Below are 19,225 nucleotides of genomic sequence, written 5' to 3' on the forward strand. Positions count from 1 at the left end.
TTCCGCTGGCTAGCCCCTGCCCAAGCTAGGAATGGAATAACTGTGCCTCTACCTGACCCTCCGTCCTGTAGTCGAGACTGGTAGAGTGCTGGAAACTCTCCAGGTGCAACCCCGCGAGGGTGAAGTGATACTTTAGTAGTGGATTTTCAGCTCAGAGTTCCTTTTAAAATGGACTTCAGGTGTAGCTACACTTAGTCCTCTTATAAGATTGGATTTGGGTTCTTACAAAAAAAACCCCAACTTAGAGAAGAGTGCAGTGCAGGTCAATAATAATAGTAATGGCATTTATTAAAGCGCTTACTATGTGCAAAGCACTGTTCTAAGCGCTGGGGAGGTTACAAGGTGATCAGGTGGTCCCACGGGCGGCTCACAGTCTTCATCCCCATTTTACAGATGAGGTAACTGAGGCCCAGAGAAGTTAAGTGACTTGCCCAAAGTCACACAGCTGACAAGCCGTGGAGCCGGGATTTGAACCCATGACCTCTGACTCCAAAGCCCGGGCTCTCTCCATTGAGCCGCGCTGCTTCTCTACCTGAAGCATGTACCTGTGTGTTTGCCCACTGGGTTTCTTCTAGCATCTCAGTGTGCTCCATCCAACTAGGATTATGTTGTCTGAAGAACATTCCCTAACAGCAGAACTATTTGAATTCTTTAAGCAGGGGTTCCAGTAAAACTAGAGATGAAGGAAAATCTATCTGCTCAAAGTTGCTGATGCTTTAATTGCTTAGAACAGTGCTTTGCACCTAGTAAGCGCTTAACAAATGCCATCGTCATTATTTAATTGGCTTGATTAGCAGTAGTTTAGAGGCGACTTCATTCAAAGCGAACTCTTGGGGTGGACCAAACAGAGATATCTGTATCCTGGATTACTAGTCATAATGGCGCCTACCTCGTGTGACTTGAAAATTTCATTTTCTATTAATCATCAGTCTCGAGAACACTTATTGAGTGTTCTCTCTGTGTAGAGCACTGTTCTAAGTGCTTGGGAGAGTACAATAGAATTAGTAGACCTGATCCCTGCCTTCAAGGAGCTTACAATGATAATGATGGCATTTATTAAGCGCTTACTATGTGCAAAGCACTGTTCTAAGCGCTGGGGAGGTTACAAGGTGATCAGGTTGTCCCACGGGGGGCTCACAGTCTTAATCCCAATTTTGCAGATGAGGGAACTGAGGCCCAGAGATGTGAAGTGACTTGCCCAAAGTCACACAGCTGACAGTTGACGGAGCTGGGATTTGAACCCATGACCTGTGACCTCAAAACCTGTGCTCTTTCCACTGAGCCAGGCTGCTTCTCAATCTAGCGGGGGAGACGCATTAAAATAAATTATTCCTGTGGGTGGAATAACAGCTTAATAATGATGGTATTTGTTAAGCGTTTACTATGTGCCAAGCACTGTTCTAAGCGCTCAAGAAATGTATGTAAATGCTGAAGCAGGGAAGGGTATAGGGTGAGTAGTTAAGTGCTTAAGGGGTACGGACTCAAGTGCCTAGTTACCTACTAGGGGAAAAATGGGCTGGGGGAAATGTCAAGATACTTGCTTAATAGAGAGGTATGTCATGAAAGCAATCATCTTTGAAAATCATATTTTAATTTGGTCTGTAGTTTCAGAAAAAATCATGAAATAAAATGCACAGACTTCCAATTTAGGCTCAGAGTGAAAGTGTACCCCCACAGTTAGAACATGTGGTGAGGAACTAAAGCAAGGTGTCCCATCAGTCATTCCAAGGAGAACAGCACGCAAACTATCATCAGTGGTATTTATTTAGCGCCTGCTTGTGCAGAGCACTGTACTAAGTGCTTGGGAGAGCACAGTACAACAGAGTTGGTATCCTATCCAAGTTCTGTCTGGCCTAAAGAACGCCTATCTCATATTATTAGATGCATTTTTCAGAATAACCGTTCCGTCGATCTTTCAGCGCATTGAGATTCTGCAGTTATACTCCAAAGGTGAAACAGTAGTTTTCTTGTTTGGAAGGAAGCTGGATGACGATTACCGTTTTCTAGATGTTTCTTCCTTTTTGTGCATTGGCTACTTTGGGCACGTTCGAAGTCGAAAGACGGAGCAAAGCGTTGGCTCATTCAGATTTCTGGTAAATGAAGACGTTGCAACAGGAGCCCTGCCTCATTGAAGACTTTCAAAAATGACTATGACCACCAGAAACTGACGGAAAAGCTGATATCAAGGGCTCGCACGTAATGCCAATATTTAACAGGAATAAACAGAACCTGTCCGGGATTGAGAATGCAAGACTGAAACGCAGCCTCCGCAAACTTCGGGAACTGAGTCGTGTCGGGATTTTCCACATCAACCTGGCAAGTAAAACACAGGCACCATTTAGTTCCAAGGGGGTTTGGTGACTTGAAGTTATCAACTTGTACTTCCCAAGCGCTTAGTACAGTGCTCTGCACACCGTAAGCGCTCAATAAATACGATTGAATGAATGAATGAATCAGAGATGAGATTACATTAGAACTATCACCTGACTTGTGTTGTGAAGAAGGTGGGTCTCGTGTGGATATAAAGACTCTGATTCTTGTGGAGAATACAACTGGATGTACTTCCTTCCGATTACCTGAAAAGAAATGAAATAATGCACCCATCTAAGTTTGTATATAGTTTGCAGCACTACGATCTGGTTTTAGCTGACTGATAAAAGTGGTAAAATATAATAGCCAAGATTATAAAGGAAAATAACTAATCCGGACGTTACAGTAGCTTGCTTCAGGTGGCATTCGGTGGTCGTGTTTCTCTAAATGTGAAAAAACAGGAATATCGAGGCCTCGGTGTCCTTTAGAAGATCGATTCGGTTGTTTTTGTTCTTTGAAACGAAGGAGAAATAAAACTAAATGGAGTGACATTTAGCCCTAAATAGAAAATAATAAAAATGTGCCTACCTCATTTTAAAAGCCTTGATCTGTAGCATCGCTCAGGTAGAAAGACAGAACCTGGAATAAAAATCCTTTCATCTAGGATGGCATTTACATTATAGGCTATAGTCTTGCCAGGGGCTAAGTCCTGCTCTGGGAGTAAATTAGACTTTAGGGAGCACATTTTTCTCTTCTAGGCTATTCATCGATAAATTCACGGTTCCCTCATGGCCAGAAAGAGTTAACCTGCTACCAGCAAGGCAGAGCTACTGGGAAGAATTTGGCTCTGATCATTTAAGTGGGGATCATGGGACTAGGGAAAAATTCATATTAGACAAGTTGATAAAATGCTTTTTGACAGAGGGAGCCTTTTTTTACAGACCAATTAAGAATGAGTGCCAGATTAATATCAAGTTCAACATTTATTGAGCTCCTGCTGGGTATATATATCTGTATTTGACACTATAAAAGTGACTGGCTTTTGAATGTCACATGTCTTTTTACTAATAGCTACTGTAGCGTAAAAATGAGTGCCTGCTCCCTTAACGATTTCAATTTTCTTATCAGAAAACGGACACTTCTCCACTTATTTTCTAATCTGCTCTTAAAGTCCCTTGGTACGAACGTTTTGTGGTTCCGATTTCAGGGTGACGGCTCTGTACATTTAGTTTGATTTCTCCGTATTTGGAAACATACCTGAGTTCAAGTACAGAAGGTTATACGGGGCAAAGGTGTCTTGCGATACGGTGAAGATTTCTAGTTTACAGTTTTTTTTGGGCCACAAGATTGAACACATCTTTCCAGATGTGATAGAAAGAAGCGGTGGTTCAATCCATTTTGGCTTTAGAAGGAAATAGATCCAGATCCTCACTGTCAGTTCTCTTGTGTCTGAGTGTCTGAGGCTCTTTCTAGAGCCAATTCTAGTGTGTGGGGGCCAGGCTCTTGATAAATCCCTCATTAAGGAAAAAGTGCATTAGGATATTCATTCATTCATTCATTCAATCGTATTTATTGAGCACTTACTGTGTGCACTAAGCGCTTGGGAAGTACAAGTTGGCAACACATAGAGACGGTCCCTACCCAACAGCGGGCTCACAGTCTAGAAGGGGGATCCCATATGAATATAATAATAATAATAATGATGGCATTTATTACTTACTATGTGCAAAGCACTGTTCTAAGCACTGGAATATATTAGCTTCTAGTGCGTATGCCTAGAGGATACTGCTCGGCTACAGATATTTTGAGGGTTATCTGAATCGAGGGACTGCGATTTTCAGATGAAGATACATCTAAAGCTCACTGAGATACTTTCTGAGTATAATCTTTGAGAAATTTAATTACTGCTGAAAAGTTCACAATCACCTAAAATGAGGCACCCCTAGACTGACGATAGAAAAAACCTTCACGTGTAACAGAAGAGGTGGCCTCACTACAGCTTCTAGATTGTTCACAGGTCAGCTTTTTGCCTTTTGTGAATTCAGGTCTGTGCCTAACACATCACACACACTTAATGTTAAGACAATAACAATTCCAGAAGAGATGCATAAAAAGAAGCCTGCGTTGAAACAAACTCTCTTTGAGAATAATAATAATAGTGGTACTTGTTAAACACTTATGTGCCAAGCACTGTACTAAGTGCTGGGGTAGATAGAGAAGCAGCGTGGCTCAGTGGAAAGAGCACGGGTTTTGGAGTCAGAGGCATGGGTTCAGATCTCAGCTCTGCCACTTTTTTTTTTTTGATAGCATTTATTAAGCACTTACTATGTGCAAGGCACTGTTCTAAGTGCTAGGGAGGTTACAAGGTGATCAGGTTGTCCCACAGGGGGCTTACAAGGTGATCAGGTTGTCCCACGGGGGGCTCACAGTCTTCATTCCCACGTGTGTATTCATTCAATCGTATTTATTGAGCGTTTGCTGTGTGCAGAGCACTGTACTAAGCGCTTGTGACACCACACGGGCACAGTCGTTTCTAGTGCTAATCTTCTCACTATACCTTGATCTCTGTCTCGCAGCCGTCCTCTCACCCGTGTCCTTCCTCTGGCCTGGACTTCCATCCCTCCTTGTATCTGACAGACAATTCCTCTCTGCCCCTTCAAAGCCTTATCGAAGGCACATCTCCAAGAGACCTTCCCTCCTCTTCTCCCACTCCCTTTTATGCCACCCTGCCTTGCTCCCTTTATTCATTCCCCCTCCCAGCCCCACAGCACTTACGTACCTATCGGTAGTTTATTTATATTAATGTCTGTCTCCCTCTCTAGACTGTAAACTCGTTGTGGTCAGGGAATTACTTGTACATATCTATTCTATTTTGTAGTATGTTTGGTTTTGTCTCCCCCTTTTAGACTGTGAGCCCACTGTTGGGTAGGGACTGTCTCTATATGTTGCCAATTTGTTCTTCCCAAGCGCTTAGTACAGTGCTCTGCACACAGTAAGCGCTCAATAAATACGATTGATGATGATGATGATGTTTATTGTTATATTGTATTCTCCCAAACGCTTAGTACAGTGGTCTGCACACAGTAAGTGCTCAGTAAACGTGATTGAAATGAAAAAAAAAAATCCTGACACTGTGTCTTGCGGCAACCACTCATGTGTTGTTAGGAGAGCCTTCCCTAATTTTGCCATCTCTTTCTACCTAAAATGCATAGTTAAAACATGCGTTCTAGGAGAATTATTTGAGTTTTGAAATCTGGAAAAAAACTGGGCTGCTCTCAATTCAGGTGCTCCGCTCGGAAGAAATGGCCCGACCACAATTCTTGAGTTTTCTGGGGGACAATCTGTTGCCCACTGTGCCCATACAAAGTAGAGCACCTTTTCTGGCCCCTTACCTGACAAGGTGAGCACTGTAGCCTCAGAGCTCGCACTTGAAGAACAGCCCTACTTAAGGATGTGCGTTTTCTTTCTTAGGAGGAGAATTCATTCACAAAGGGAACGAGGGTATTATTTAAGTAACGCAAGCACATCCTCCCCCTAGTGTGAATGAATAATAATAATAATAATATGAAACAGCGCAAGTTAGAACCAGAAAGCAAGTTAGAACTTGAGAGAATTTGGCTCTGGAAGGCCAGAGTTGGGTCCTAAGGCAGTGTCTCCCAACCAATTCTTTTCTGCAGCACGATTTGCTCAGAAACCAAAATGACTATCCCGTCTGGACTACTGCACTGGCCTTCTCTCTGATCTCCCATCCTCGTGTCTCTCTCCACTTCAATCCATACTTCATGCTGCTGCCCGGATTATCTTTGTCCAGACACGCTCTGGACATATTACTCCCCTCCTCAAAAACCTCCAATGGCTACCGATCAATCTGCGCATCAGGCAGAAACTCCTCACCCTGGGCTTCAAGGCTGGCCATCCCCTCGCCCCCTCCTACCTCACCTCCCTTCTCTCCTTCTACTGCCCAGCCCGCACCCTCCGCTCCTCCACCACTAATCTCCTCACCGTACCTCGCTCTCGCCTGTCCCGCCATCGACCCCAGGCCTGGAATGCCCTCCCTCTGCCCATCCGCCAAGCTAGCTCTCTTCCTCCCTTCAAGGCCCTGCTGAGAGCTCACCTCCTCCAGGAGGCCTTCCCAGACTGAGCCCCTTCTTTCCTCTCCCCCTCGTCCCCCTCTCCATCCCCCCGTCTTACCTCCTTCCCTTCCCCACAGCACCTGTATATATGTATATATGGTTGTACATATTTATTACTCTATTTATTTATTTATTTATTTTACTTGTACATTTCTATCCTACTTATTTTATTTTGTTGGTATGTTTGGTTCTGTTCTCTGTCTCCCCCTTTTAGACTGTGAGCCCACTGTTGGGTAGGGACTGTCTCTATGTGATGCCAATTTGTACTTCCCAAGCGCTTAGTACAGTGCTCTGCACATAGTAAGCGCTCAATAAATACGATTGATTGATTGATTGATTGATTGATTGACTAGCTCCCAAATTTCCCCAGGTGAGCTGCAAACAGCTTTATCTCTCCGCGCGTACTGTGAGCTGCATGGTGGGGGTAGAGGGGGAGGATTTTGTCACGGATGGTTCACGTTATCTAGGCGAATGATTTGCTTCTAGACATGGAGAAGTGTGCCTCTTGTAGACCCTTTAGTCATACTGCTGCTACTCTTCTCCCCACTGCTTTTTCGCCTTACGGAGTCAGCGCCGTTTCATTTTCATTTCCCCTTCAACTGCCCCCGGCTTTGGCTCTTGGGCTCATGTCTAGAGCACATATGCACCGTGATGGTGTAAGCGTGCTCGGGAGTGGGCCGCGCATAGGCCGAGAAGCCCTAAGTCCTGTGAGAGGCTTTCATTCATTCGTATTTGAGTGCTTTGAGTGTGTGCAGAGCACTGTACTAAGTGCCTGGGAGAGTACAGAAGGAGTCCAGGCTGGCAGAGACAAAAATCAATACGCATTTCATTCCGTAGCCCCGCGGGAAGTTGGATTCTTCATCATCATCATCATCATCAATCGTATTTATTGAGCGCTTACTATGTGCAGAGCACTGTACTAAGCAGATTCTTAAAGGAATCTGTTTGATGGTGGCTTCGGAAATGCATTGTGCTCACCTGGACTAGGAAGTTTTGCTGGGGATCTTGATGAAGAGGAGAAATGGTTCCTGATGGACCAAACCAGGCATTAATAGTGATGTCGTCTTCATCTCCTTCCCCCAGGCAGCAGTAATCTGGGATGCAAATGTCCTGCCTTAGCTCGGGAATCTATTGCAATCAGACGAAATATATAAGAACGACAAAACAGGTTCTCCTAGAGCATACGCTGAATACCACAGAAGTGGTTTCTTCCTGTCAAATGCTTCTCCCCACAAAGTTAATACCCTGACAGGGATGAAAATTAGGGTCAGAAAGTGCAAATGTTAAGATTTTCAATAGTACCATTAACTCGCCTGTACTGGTTCTATTAAGATGTTTACAACAGACTAACTTAAAATCAAAAACACTATAAATGTAGAATGTGGGAAACTTAACAGCCACTTAATTTTTTCATTTCCTGAATTTCATTATACATTCATAGCCAGAGTGTTGCGTTAACAGGGTGTTTTCCATTTAATTCCCTAAGTTTATGGTTTCAAGAGAGGTTATTTTCCTAAATACAGATCCAAAGCTTCTATAAAAATTTTCACTAAGTTCAGGGCACATTTTGTGAGTATTACAGGCAATCTTGGATACTTAACTGTAAAAAGTTATATCCATTTAAGCACTTGCCAATGCTAAACTTTGGAACCCATCTTTGAAAACTAATTGCCCCATCCTGACTGCTTTTCAGCCCACTCCTGACAAGAAGATTGCCACAGGTTAAGGTAAACTGAAAACCAGCAATAAACTGAAAGTAGAAAAGATTTAGAAGAGAAAAAAACCCATCACTTTCACCTTGAAGCCCCAAAATGGAAATGCTTCTGAAGTCAGGGGTGCATGAAAGCAATGGAAAGTTTATTTGCAGCCTTAAAGAGGTGCAAAAAGAGGTTCGCACTCATCAAAGCTCCTCTCTAGACTGTAGGGTTCTTGCGGGCAGAGATCACATCCACCTACTGCTGTATTCTCGCAAGCGCTTAGTGCAATCAATCAATCAATCGTATTTATTGAGCGTTTACTATGTGCAGAGCACTGTACTAAGCGCTTGGGAAGTACAAATTGGCAACACATAGAGACAGTCCCTACCCAACAGTGGGCTCACAGTCTAAAAGGGGGAGACAGAGAACAGAACCAAACATACTAAGTCCTGCACACCGTAAGCGATCAAAAAATGCCAGCTATCGATCGATCAGTATGTTTAAATGCGAGTTGAAGACTATGAATAGGCCTTTGCATCTTAATTGGGGTGGGCAATAGAACCGTATCGAATCAATCTCATTTTCAGATTGGTGTTTGCGAGCAGAGGAAGAAACACCACACTTTGGGGCAGGCGGGGACTCATCATTGGGTTTTGCCTCCATCCTCCTCAATACCACAGGAAAGGAAACTCTGCTCCCTTGCTGGAGTGGAGAGGCGGCAGTGGATCTAATCATAGCTTTCACTGTGTCATCACCATCAATCGTATTTATTGAGCGCTTACTATGTGCAGAGCACTGTACTAAGCGCTTGGGAAGTACAGATTGGCAACATCTAGAGACAGCCCCTACCCAACAGTGGGCTCACAGTCTAAAAGGGGGAGACAGAGAACAAAACCAAACATACTAACAAAATAAAATAGAATAGGTATGTACAAGTAAAATAAATAGAGTAATAAATATGTACAAACATATATACAGGTGCTGTGGGGAAGGGAAGGAGGTAAGATGGGGGGGATGGAAAATCTGAGCTTTTATTTTTTTAAATGGTATTTGTTAAGTGCTTACTCTGTGCCAGGCACTGTGCTAATTGCTGAGGTGGATACACCATAATCAGGTTGGACACAGTCCGTGTCGCACATGGGCCTCGCAACTTCAATCGAGAAGCAGCGCGGCTCGGTGGGAAGAGCCCGGGCTTGGGAGTCGGAGGTCGTGGGTTCTAATCCCGGCTCCGCCACTTGTCAGCTGATTGATTTTGGACAAGTCACTTCACTGCTCTGTGTCTCAGTTACCTCAGCTGTAAAATGGGGATCAAGATTGGGAGCTCCATGTGGGACAACCTGATTACCTTGTATCCTCCCCCCCCCCCACCCCCAGTGCTTAGAACAGTGCTTGGCACATAGTAAGCACTTAACATTGCCATTATTATTATTATTAATAATAATAATAATTATTAAATTATTATTATTTTATTCATTCAATTGTATTTGTTGAATACTTATGATGTGCAGAGCACTGTACTAAGCTTTTGGGAGAGTACTGCATAGTAGTACTGCATAGTGTCTCCCCTTTTTAGACTGTGAGCCCACTGTTGGGCAGGGACTGTCTCTATATGTTGCCAATTTGTACTTCCCAAGCGCTTAGTACAGTGCTCTGCACACAGTAAGCGCTCAATAAATACGATTGATGATGATGACGATGATGATAGTAAACAGACACATTCCATGCCCACAATGAACTTAAAGTCTAGAGGGGGATTAAGCTTGTAATGGGCAGGGAATGTATCTGTTTATTGTTGTACTTTCCCAAACGCTTAATACAGTGCACATAACAAGTGCTCAATAAATACGATGATTGAATGAATGAATATAAATAAATAAACGACAGATATGTGCACAAATGCAGTGGGGCTGTGTCAGGGGATGAATAAAGGGAACAAGTCAGGGCAACTTAGGGAACAGATGAGGTAACTGAGGCACAGAGATGTTAAATGACTCGCCCAAGGTCACACAACAGACAAGGAGCAGTGCCAGGATGAGAACCCAGGTCTTCTGAGTCCCAGACCCACATGTGCTCTTTCCACTAGACCACCCTGCTTCTCCTTCTGCCCGAGCAATTAAGGATCTTAAGTCTGGCCAACAAGGACAGTTGTTTTGCCTTTAGGTTGTTCCAGAGACTTGATTTGTTTTCGATGAATCTTTGACAGTTCTCTTCCGTGTTAGAATTTTCTTCTGTGGGTTGTCTTGCCCCTCTACCCTCCCCACCATCTTAGAATTTAAACTCCTTGTGGGAAAAGGACTATGTGTTTCATTCTGTTTTCCCCTCCAGCCACTTTAGATCACATAAGTGATCTATGATGATGAGGATCATCATCATCAGTCGTATTTATTGAGGGCTTACTATGTGCAGAGCACTGTACTAAGCGCTTGGGAAGTACAAATTGGCAACATATATGGCAACAAAATTGGCAACATATGAGGATCATGATGGTGAATCAAGGGAGGGAATTAGCAAAATAGGGCAAAGGGCAAAAGAGTACCGTTTAGACCTACCTGATCAAATAATTGATGCTGAGCGAGGTATCCGACATTATTCTGCTATTTCAAGGGAAGGAGAACAAAGACAGAAGGTTGATGTGCAGAATTAGGCTTGTCAGTCAGTCAATCGTATTGAGTGCTTACTGTGTGCAGAGCACTGTAATAAGCACTAGAGAGACTAGAATATGACAATAAACAGACTCATTTCCCTACCCTCAATGAGTTTACAGTCTAGAGGGAGTCCAACATCCTTGGGGGGGGTCAGTTTCTGGTACGTGGAGTTTTTCAGTTGACTCTCCCTATTTATAGTCCATAGCTTTCTGTTCTGGAAACAAATGTCTTTCTCCCAAGGGTGTGACAACATGGCATTTCCAGTGAGACGGTTTAATGTCTCTACAGTGGTCCACCGTGACAATACATTTGGTCTCCCCTCAGCTGTCTCTTTTCTCCTCTCCTCCCCGTTAGCATATGACATAGAGAAGCAGCGTGGCTCAGTGGAAGGAGCCCGGGCTTTGGAGTCGGAGGTCATGGGTTCAAATCCCGGCTCTGCCACTTGTCAGCTGTGTGACTTTGGGCAAGTCACTTAATTTCTCTGTGCCTCAGTTACCTCATCTGGAAAATGGGGATGAAGACTGTGAGCCCTCCGTGGGACAACCTGATCACCTTGTAACGTCCCCAGCGCTTAGAACAGTGCTTTGCATGTAGTAAGTGCTTTATTATTTTCTTTTTAGAGAAGCAGCATGGCTCAGTGGAAAAAGCCCGGGCTTCGGAGTCAGAGGTCACGGGTTCGAATTCCGGCTCCACCAATTGTCAGCTGTGTGACTTTGGGCAAGTCACTTAACTTCTCTGTGCCTCAGTTACCTCATCTGTAAAATGGGGATTAAGACTGCGAGCCCCACGTGGGACAACCTGATCACCTTGTAACCTCCCCAGCGCTTAGAACAGTGCTTTGCACATAGTAAGCGCTTAATAAATGCCATTATATTATTATTATGACATAACTATATTTCTTTCCTAATCTAGCGACTGTTACTGTTCCATTAAAAGTATTTCACTCTTCATTTCGTGCCCCAAAGAAGAATTCCACATCAACCCCTAGCCTGGATTAACTACAGGGCTCCTCATGGGCCCTCTCAGATCATTTCTTCCAGCACCTTTTTGTTTTTAATGATATTTGTTAAGTGCTATGTGCTAGGCCCTGTACTAAACACTGGCGTACGTATAACAGTGCTCAGCGCTTAGTGCTTGGCACATAGTAAGCGCTTAACATATACCATCATTATTATTATTATTATAAGAGAATCAGGTCGGACGCAGTCCCTGTCCCCCATGGGGTTGGTAGTCTTAGTCCCCATTTTACATATGGGGGAACTGAGGCACAGAGAAGTGATTTGCCCAAGGACACACAGCAGATAAACGGTGGAGCTGGGATTAAAGCCCAGGTCCGTGCTCTATCCATTAGGCCCCGCTCACTGGGTTCTCTGTAGGGAGGTGAGGAGTCAGAATTCATGCTCCAGGGATATCTTGGGAGACATTAGCTGCTCCAGAGGCTGCAGTGATTGTCAGGAGGACCATTTCCACTCAAGTCTGTCACCGGTACACGCTCACAGTCCTGGCTGGCCACCCTTCTCTTCTCCTTCCTCACAGAGATGGGCATTAGGAAAGCCTGGGACCCGAAGCCAGGGTCCCGTTTCGTGGACTCTGTTTTTTCTCTTTAGGCCCTAGCAGCCTCACTCCCCTAGAAGTCTCTTCTCACTCTGGCGGGAGGCGATAATCCCTAGAACACGGGGCCTTGTCTCACACGGGGGATTGGGGAGCAACCGAGCGAACACGACGGACCTCATTCACAATGTAGTTCCTGATGAACTCGCTGACGGTCATCAGCGTCTGGGACCACTCTGCGTCCGTGTATCTGGATCCTAGTTCTACTGGGACGGTCCGGCAGCCAGCTATTTCTTCGATATAATCCAGACTGTTATAAAAAGAAAACAAGAGTTATTTCGGCCCCGAATCTACACTAGTTTTCAAAATCTGCCATACCCGTATTTAGCCTACTCTTTCTTACCGTTCCCTAATACGAGGCTGTTAGGGCAGAGCGTCTTTCTGCAGTAAATTCACTAGAACTCTGTGCACAGACTCAAATCCACAGGAAAACAAAGATAGTGAAAAGGGATGAACTCATTATAATTTAAGACAACTACTTGATGTGATTTCTTTTAGGCCTGACACGCACCATCTTATGGTCACAGTCCTTAAGACCGTCAGTATTTGAATAACATGCCAGGAAACTAACAAGGCCCTTCCAGTTTGGAAGGATACATTTTTTTTAAATATTCATTTTCTCGATATGAAAAAAAGAGATGAACCATTAGAATTTCTTTGGGTCGACTACTTGATCTGATTTCTTTTAGTCCTGGACGTATACTGTCCTTAACACCGAGAATATTTGAATAACATACCAGGAGACCAACGAGGTCCTTCCAATTGGGTGGATTTTTTTTTTTAAATAGCCACTTTCATTTTCTCTATATTAAAAGTTATTGGATCTTCCTCCAGCAGGTCTGTTAATTGTGTTGTACTCTCCCAAGGGCTTAGTACGGTGCTCTGCACATAGAAAGTTCTCAATAATACTAGTGACTGACTGATGGTGGTTCTCTCCAGGAGAGAATGTACATGGTTCTGGTACACGCTGTTGGAGTAGGAGGGTATTGTACTGTTTGTTTACCCTCAAAAACAAAGGAATCTGAAGCTTAAATTTTTTGGCGGGGGCGGTGGGTGCCCATGGCCATGCTGTAACCTCTTTTTTTGAAGGTTTTCTACTCTCCAAGAGGATCATAATTCTTATAGGATGACGGTTCCTCTCTCACATGCGTAGTGTGTGTGGCACTGGATGGTTTTCTTTTCATTGTACGTTAGATAAGAACCCACTAATCCCTCCACATTTAAAAGGGAAAACTTGGTGCAGTGATGCACAACACGATAACCTAATTGTATTTTTTTCCCTTGGATTACATCCTTGAAGCTGAGAAGCAGCATGGCCAAGTGGAAATAAAATGGGCCTGGGAGTGAGAAGACCTGGGTTCTAATTTCAGCCCCACCACTTGTCTACCGTGTGACCTTGGGCAAGTCACCTAGCTTTTCTGTGCCTCCGTTACTCATCCCTAAAATGAGGATTAAGGCTGTGAGTCCCAGGTGGGACATGGATTGTCTTCAATCTGATTACCTTGCATCTATCCCAGCACTTCGTACAGTGCTGGCACAAAGTAAGTGCTTAACAAATACCATTTGATGAAGCTTTTGGAGTTCGGGGGCTGGCTGGGATTGGACTCTTTCAACCCAGTGGTGGGGCACAATTGGCAAAAATGACCATATTGTCTTTACACTTTGCCACTTACCTCCATTTCTTCATACATGGCCAGTGGTCGACGGTCCCTTCCAAGATGACCGGCTTTTGTGGAACCAAATAACTGTTCTTAAAATATTCTAAGGAAGGACAGTGAAGCCGAGGGACTGCCGTTTCTAATGGCACAGTTGGAATCGAAGGAGGCTCACTCCTGCTTTTCTGTGACAAGAGGCAAAAAGTTTAAACCCGCTAAAATGAATCTGCATTTCATTAAATAATTATACCACACCCACTTCTTTCTCATCAACAGAGGGAGGAAATTCCTCAGGAAAAGGATAACTAAATCAGTCAATGGCACTTCTTGAGCACTTACTGTGTGCAGAACACTGTACTAAGTGCTTGGGAGAATACAATAGTTGGCAGACATGTTCCCTGCCCACAACAAGCTTACAGTCTAGAGGACAAGCTTAGAGTCTAGAGTTCTTCCCAGTCTTCCACAGAGGTCCCTAAAGGTAAACCAAGTAACAGGAGAGTTACTGTATTACTTGAGAAGCAGCGTGGCTCTGTGGAAAGAGCACGGGCTTTGGAGTCAGAGGTCATGGGTTCAAATCCCAGTTCTGCCAATTGTCAGCTGTGTGACTTTGGGCAAGTCACTTCACTTCTCTGCGCCTCAGTTCCCTCATCTGTCAAATGGGGATGAAGACTGTGAGCCCCACGTGGGACAACCTGATCACCTTGTATCCTCCCCAGTGCTTGGCACATAGTAAGCGCTTAACAAATGCCATCATTATCACTTTATTATTAATCCTAGCTCCGCCACACGTCTGCTGGGTGTCTTTGGGCATGTCACTCAACTTCTCTGTGCTTTGGTTACCTCATCTCTAAAATGGGGACTAATATTGTGAGCCGCAGGTGGGATATGGAACGTGTTGAGCCTGATTAGCTTGTATCTGCCCCAGTGCTTAGCACAGTACCTGGCACATGGTAAGCGCCTAATAAATACCATAAAAAATATTACTTCCCAATGACAGGAGGAGCAAAGTGTGACCTTGGTCAAGTCAATTCACTTCTCTGTGCCTCCGTTACTTCATCTGTAAAACGGGGATTGAGACGGTGAGCCCCGTGTGGGATGAGGACTGTGTCCAACCCGATTTGCTTGTATCCAGAGAAGCAGCGTGGCTCAGTGGAAAGGGCCCGGGCTTGGGAGTCACAGATAATAATAATAATAATAATAATAATAATAATAATGATGGCATTTATTAAGCGCTTACTATGTGCAAAGCACTGTTCTAAGTGCTGGGGAGGTTACAAGGGGATCAGGTTGTCCCACGGGGGGCTCCCAGTCTTAATCCCCATTTTACAGATGAGGTAACTGAGGGCCCAGAGAAGTTAAGTGACTTGCCCAAGGTCACACAGCAGACATGTGGCGGAGCTGGGATTCGAACCCCTGCCCTCTGACTCCAAAGCCCGGGCTCTTTCCACTGAGCCATGCTCATGGGTTCAAATCCCGGCTCCGCCACTTCTCGGCTGAGTGACTTTGGGCAAGTCACTTCACTTCTCTGGGCCTCCGTTCCCTCATCCGGAAAATGGGGATTAAGACTGTGAGCCCCCCGTGGGACAACCTGATCACCTTGTACCCCCCCCCCCCCCCCGAGCTTAGAACAGTGCTTTGCACATAGTAAGCGCTTAAGAAATACCATCATTATTATCATTATTATTATTATTATCCACCCCAGCACTTAGTACAGTGCCTGGCACATAGCAAGCTCTTGACAAATACCATTATTATTAGTAAACCATCACACACTCTGTAATTTGGGTCAAGAGCAATGAAGAAGGTGTTCAGATCTGAACTGGAACTTCCGAGGGCAGTTGTGGACAATTATTTTGGACCACAAGCCATCTACCCCTTTTCTTTTCCTCTCTCAGGGAAGGAAAGGAGATGCTTAGACAGCTAGAGAAGGACTCTTCTAGCCTGTGAGCCCGCTGTTGGGTAGGGACCGTCTCTATATGCTGCCAACTTGTACTTCCCAAGCGCTTAGTCCAGTGCTCTGCACACAGTAAGCGCTCAATAAATACAATTGATTGATTGATTGACTGTTCCGGCCCCAGCAGGCCCTACCTGGCTCAGAGTCAAGCAATCAATCAGTCAGTCAATCAGACAGGCTGTCTACCGTGGTTCTTCTCGGAGTTATGACGTAGAGGATGGTCGCTGGGTGTAACCGAGCTGCCCAGAAGGCACTGCCACAATCTTAATTACGGATCAGATTAAATCCAGTTTGAGGCTTGCCCGCTTCTGCTTTTGTAAGCCTCCCTCAAAATCACTGGCACTAAAACGGGGAGGTTTACGGCACGAAGAAGGGAAACATCATCTTGTGGGCTGAAACCAACCCTTTTCCCCCCCTAGCCAAATTTTAAAATATACGTGATATATACCTGCATATATGTATATATGTTTGTACATATTTTTTACTCTATTTATTTATTTTATTTGTACATATCTATTCTATTTATTTTATTTTGTTAGTATGTTTGGTTTTATTCTCTGTCTCCCCCTTTTAGACTGTGAGCCCACTGTTGGGTAGGGACTGTCTCTATGTGTTGCCAATTTGTACTTCCCAAGCGCTTAGTACAGTGCTGTGCACATAGTAAGCGCTCAAAAAATACGATTGATGATGATGATGATGATTCTAGACTGTACGCTCATCTCTAGACTCTAAACTCATTGTGGTCAGGGAATGAGTCTACCGACACTTGTACTGTACTCTCCAGAGCACTCAGTACAGTGCTCTGCGCATAGTAAAGCACTCAATAAATACCACTGACTGACGGGCCCAGTCTGGCACACCCAGAAGTGGCTTCTTAGCGGAATCTTAAAGGGGAGGAAATAAGCATCTCAAAAAATCCCAACTATTCATTACGTAATATGTGGACTCAAAAGACCTTAACTTGTTGCAGTTACAGACAGGCATCGAAACAGAAAGAGAGGTGACAATAAAGGTGATACTTCAACTGGCTGACTAATAAAAAGGTGTACAAAACACACCCCAAATAGTTGCAGTTCACCCCTCCCCAACTGAGGTGTTTTTCTCAGGACCCCTAAAGGCTGAATTCAAGCACATAATGAGAATTGCAACTATAGAGGTTGCAAATAAACCAATAAAATGGGCTGTCGTGTTCCCTCTTCAAAATCAGCGCTTCGATGGTGGTAAAATAATACCGGGTGTAATTCATCCACCCACAACGGCTTAGGTCAGTTTGCACACATATTTGGAGTGACGCAGATCTGAGATTCCATGTTTTAGGGTAAATGGCTAGACAATAATCAGTTTTTTCCCAAGACCATGGCATTGAATAAACCTCTCCAAAGGATACCTTTTTGCTAGGTTCTCCGTCTCTCCCTTCAGTAGATCTTTCCCCCCGTGGATGATGCTTCCGGAGGACGCGAATGACTTCAACCAAGATGTTCCCTAGTATGGACGCGCCCATCAGTAAACCCATATCACAGACTCTTACGGCTTCAGCTACGTCCCCACCCTCACCGCCGCATAAGCACAGAGCTTTAAACAGGCAGCCGTAAGAATACACTTGTCTCCATTCCTTGTCCACGTCTCTCCAAGTCCCAGTATTGAGCTTTTCCCAGGTGTAGTCTATGATTATTTCACTTGTCTGCAGACATTCAGTCCTTCTGTCTCCGTAGAAAAGCTCCCCGGCTTGCTGAAGTAACATGATTACGCTTCTTTCGATTTTGTCGCTGAACTCCAGCTTCAGGTCTTCCTTAGATTTGGGCAGCAATGCCATCATATCCGCCCAGCAGGAGTTTGTTTCCGACACGGCAGCCCCTGGAAGATTGCACCCAGACATCGTCCTCTAAGGATTATCCCGTCAGATCCTCTCCTTTCTAGCGACGACCTGAAACTGCTGCCAGGAAACAGGAAAGTATTTATGTATACACACACACACACACACACACACACACACACACACACACATATGTATATATGGAGAAGCAGCGTGGCTCAGTGGAAAGAGCCTTGTTCAAATCCCAGCTCCGCCAATTGTCACCTGTGTGACTTTGGGGAAGTCACTTAACTTCTCTGGGCCTCAGTTTCCTCATCTGTAAAATGGGGATGAAGACTGTGAGCCCCATGCGGGACAGCCCGATCACCTTGTAACCTCCCCAGCGCTTAGAACATAGTAAGCGCTTAATAAATGCCATCATTATTATTATTGCCATCCGCCAAGCTAGCTCTCTTCCTCCCTTCAAGGCCCTACTGAGAGCTCACCTCCTCCAGGAGGCTTTCCCTGACTGATCCCCTTCCTTCCTCTCCCCCTCTCCATCCCCCCCATCTTACCTCCTTCCCTTCCCCACAGCACCTGTATATATGTATATATGGTTGTACATATTTGTTACTCTATTTATTTATTTTACTTGTACATATCTATTCATTTTATTTTGTTAGTATGTTTCGTTTTGTTCTCTGTCTCCCCCTTCTAGACTGTGAGCCCACTATTGGGTAGGGACCGTCTCTATATGTTGCCAACTTGTACTTCACAAGCGCTTAGTACAGTGTTCTGCACACAGTAAGTGCTCAATAAATACGATTGATTGATTGATTGATTGATTGGAAAGAGCCCGGGCTTTGGAGTCAGAGGTCGTGGGTTCAAATCCCGGCACCACCAATTGTCAGCCGTGTGACCTTGGGCAAGTCACTTCACTTATCTGGGCCTCAGTTCCCTCATCTGGAAAAGGGGGATTAAAGACTGTGAGCCCCCGGTGGGGCAACCTGATCACCTTGTAACCTCTCCAGCGCTTAGAACAGTGTTTTGCACAAAGTAAGAGCTTAATAAATGCCACCATTATTATTATCTGGGCCTCAGTGGCCTCATCTGTAAAATGGGGATTGAGCCAGCGAGGCCATGTGGGGCGGTGACTGTGCCCAACCCGATCTGTATCCTCCCCCAGCGCTTAGCACAGTGCCTGGCACATACTAAGCATAGTACAGTGTTCTGCACACAGTAGGCGCTCAATAAATACAATTGAATGAATGAATAAACGGCTTTTTAAACCAAAAAACCCCCTCGCCTCACGCCCTCCCTCACTACGCATGCGCCTTCCTATCCCGGCCTCGTCTCCTCTCCCGCCCGCCGCGCATGCGGCTTACCGTCCCGGCCTCGTCTCTTCGTCCCGCCGCGCATGCGCCTTGC

The 19,225-nt window shown here is 44.8% G+C and overlaps 1 protein-coding gene across 4 annotated transcripts; it reads right to left on the reverse strand.

Annotated features, from left to right (window-relative positions):
- Positions 1-1,606: 1,606 nt before the first annotated feature.
- KDM8 (lysine demethylase 8) lies at positions 1,607-17,930 on the reverse strand. Of its 4 annotated transcripts, none has more exons than XM_038763145.1 (7): positions 17,393-17,930; positions 14,070-14,236; positions 12,514-12,646; positions 10,690-10,731; positions 7,422-7,571; positions 2,484-2,576; positions 1,607-2,313 (listed from the first exon to the last, which is right to left on the reverse strand). In XM_038763145.1, exons 1-7 carry the CDS (start codon positions 17,879-17,881, stop codon positions 2,149-2,151), a joined length of 1,239 nt encoding a protein of 412 aa, XP_038619073.1. In that variant the 5' UTR covers positions 17,882-17,930; the 3' UTR covers positions 1,607-2,148. The 4 variants fall into 4 exon arrangements, with proteins under 4 accessions (XP_038619073.1, XP_038619072.1, XP_038619074.1 ...); XM_038763144.1 differs by having other exon boundaries at positions 10,690-10,734; XM_038763146.1 differs by lacking the exon at positions 2,484-2,576 and having other exon boundaries at positions 10,690-10,734.
- Positions 17,931-19,225: the final 1,295 nt, after the last annotated feature.

Source organism: Tachyglossus aculeatus, chromosome 21 (genome assembly GCF_015852505.1).
Source record: "Tachyglossus aculeatus isolate mTacAcu1 chromosome 21, mTacAcu1.pri, whole genome shotgun sequence".
Taxonomy (NCBI): Eukaryota; Metazoa; Chordata; class Mammalia; order Monotremata; family Tachyglossidae; genus Tachyglossus; species Tachyglossus aculeatus.

What these genes read in the sequence shown, in the direction of transcription:
- KDM8 (XM_038763144.1), bottom strand. Translation starts at nt 17,881, where the DNA reads ATGTCTGGGTGCAATCTTCCAGGGGCTGCCGTGTCGGAAACAAACTCC. An exon ending in ACGGAGAACCTAGCAAAAAG is followed by an intron (nt 14,237 to 17,392) that starts GTATCCTTTGGA and finishes CTCTTGTCACAG; the next exon opens with AAAAGCAGGAGTGAGCCTCC. An exon ending in AGCAAAACTTCCTAGTCCAG is followed by an intron (nt 2,577 to 7,421) that starts GTGAGCACAATG and finishes ATTTCTTTTCAG; the next exon opens with GTAATCGGAAGGAAGTACAT.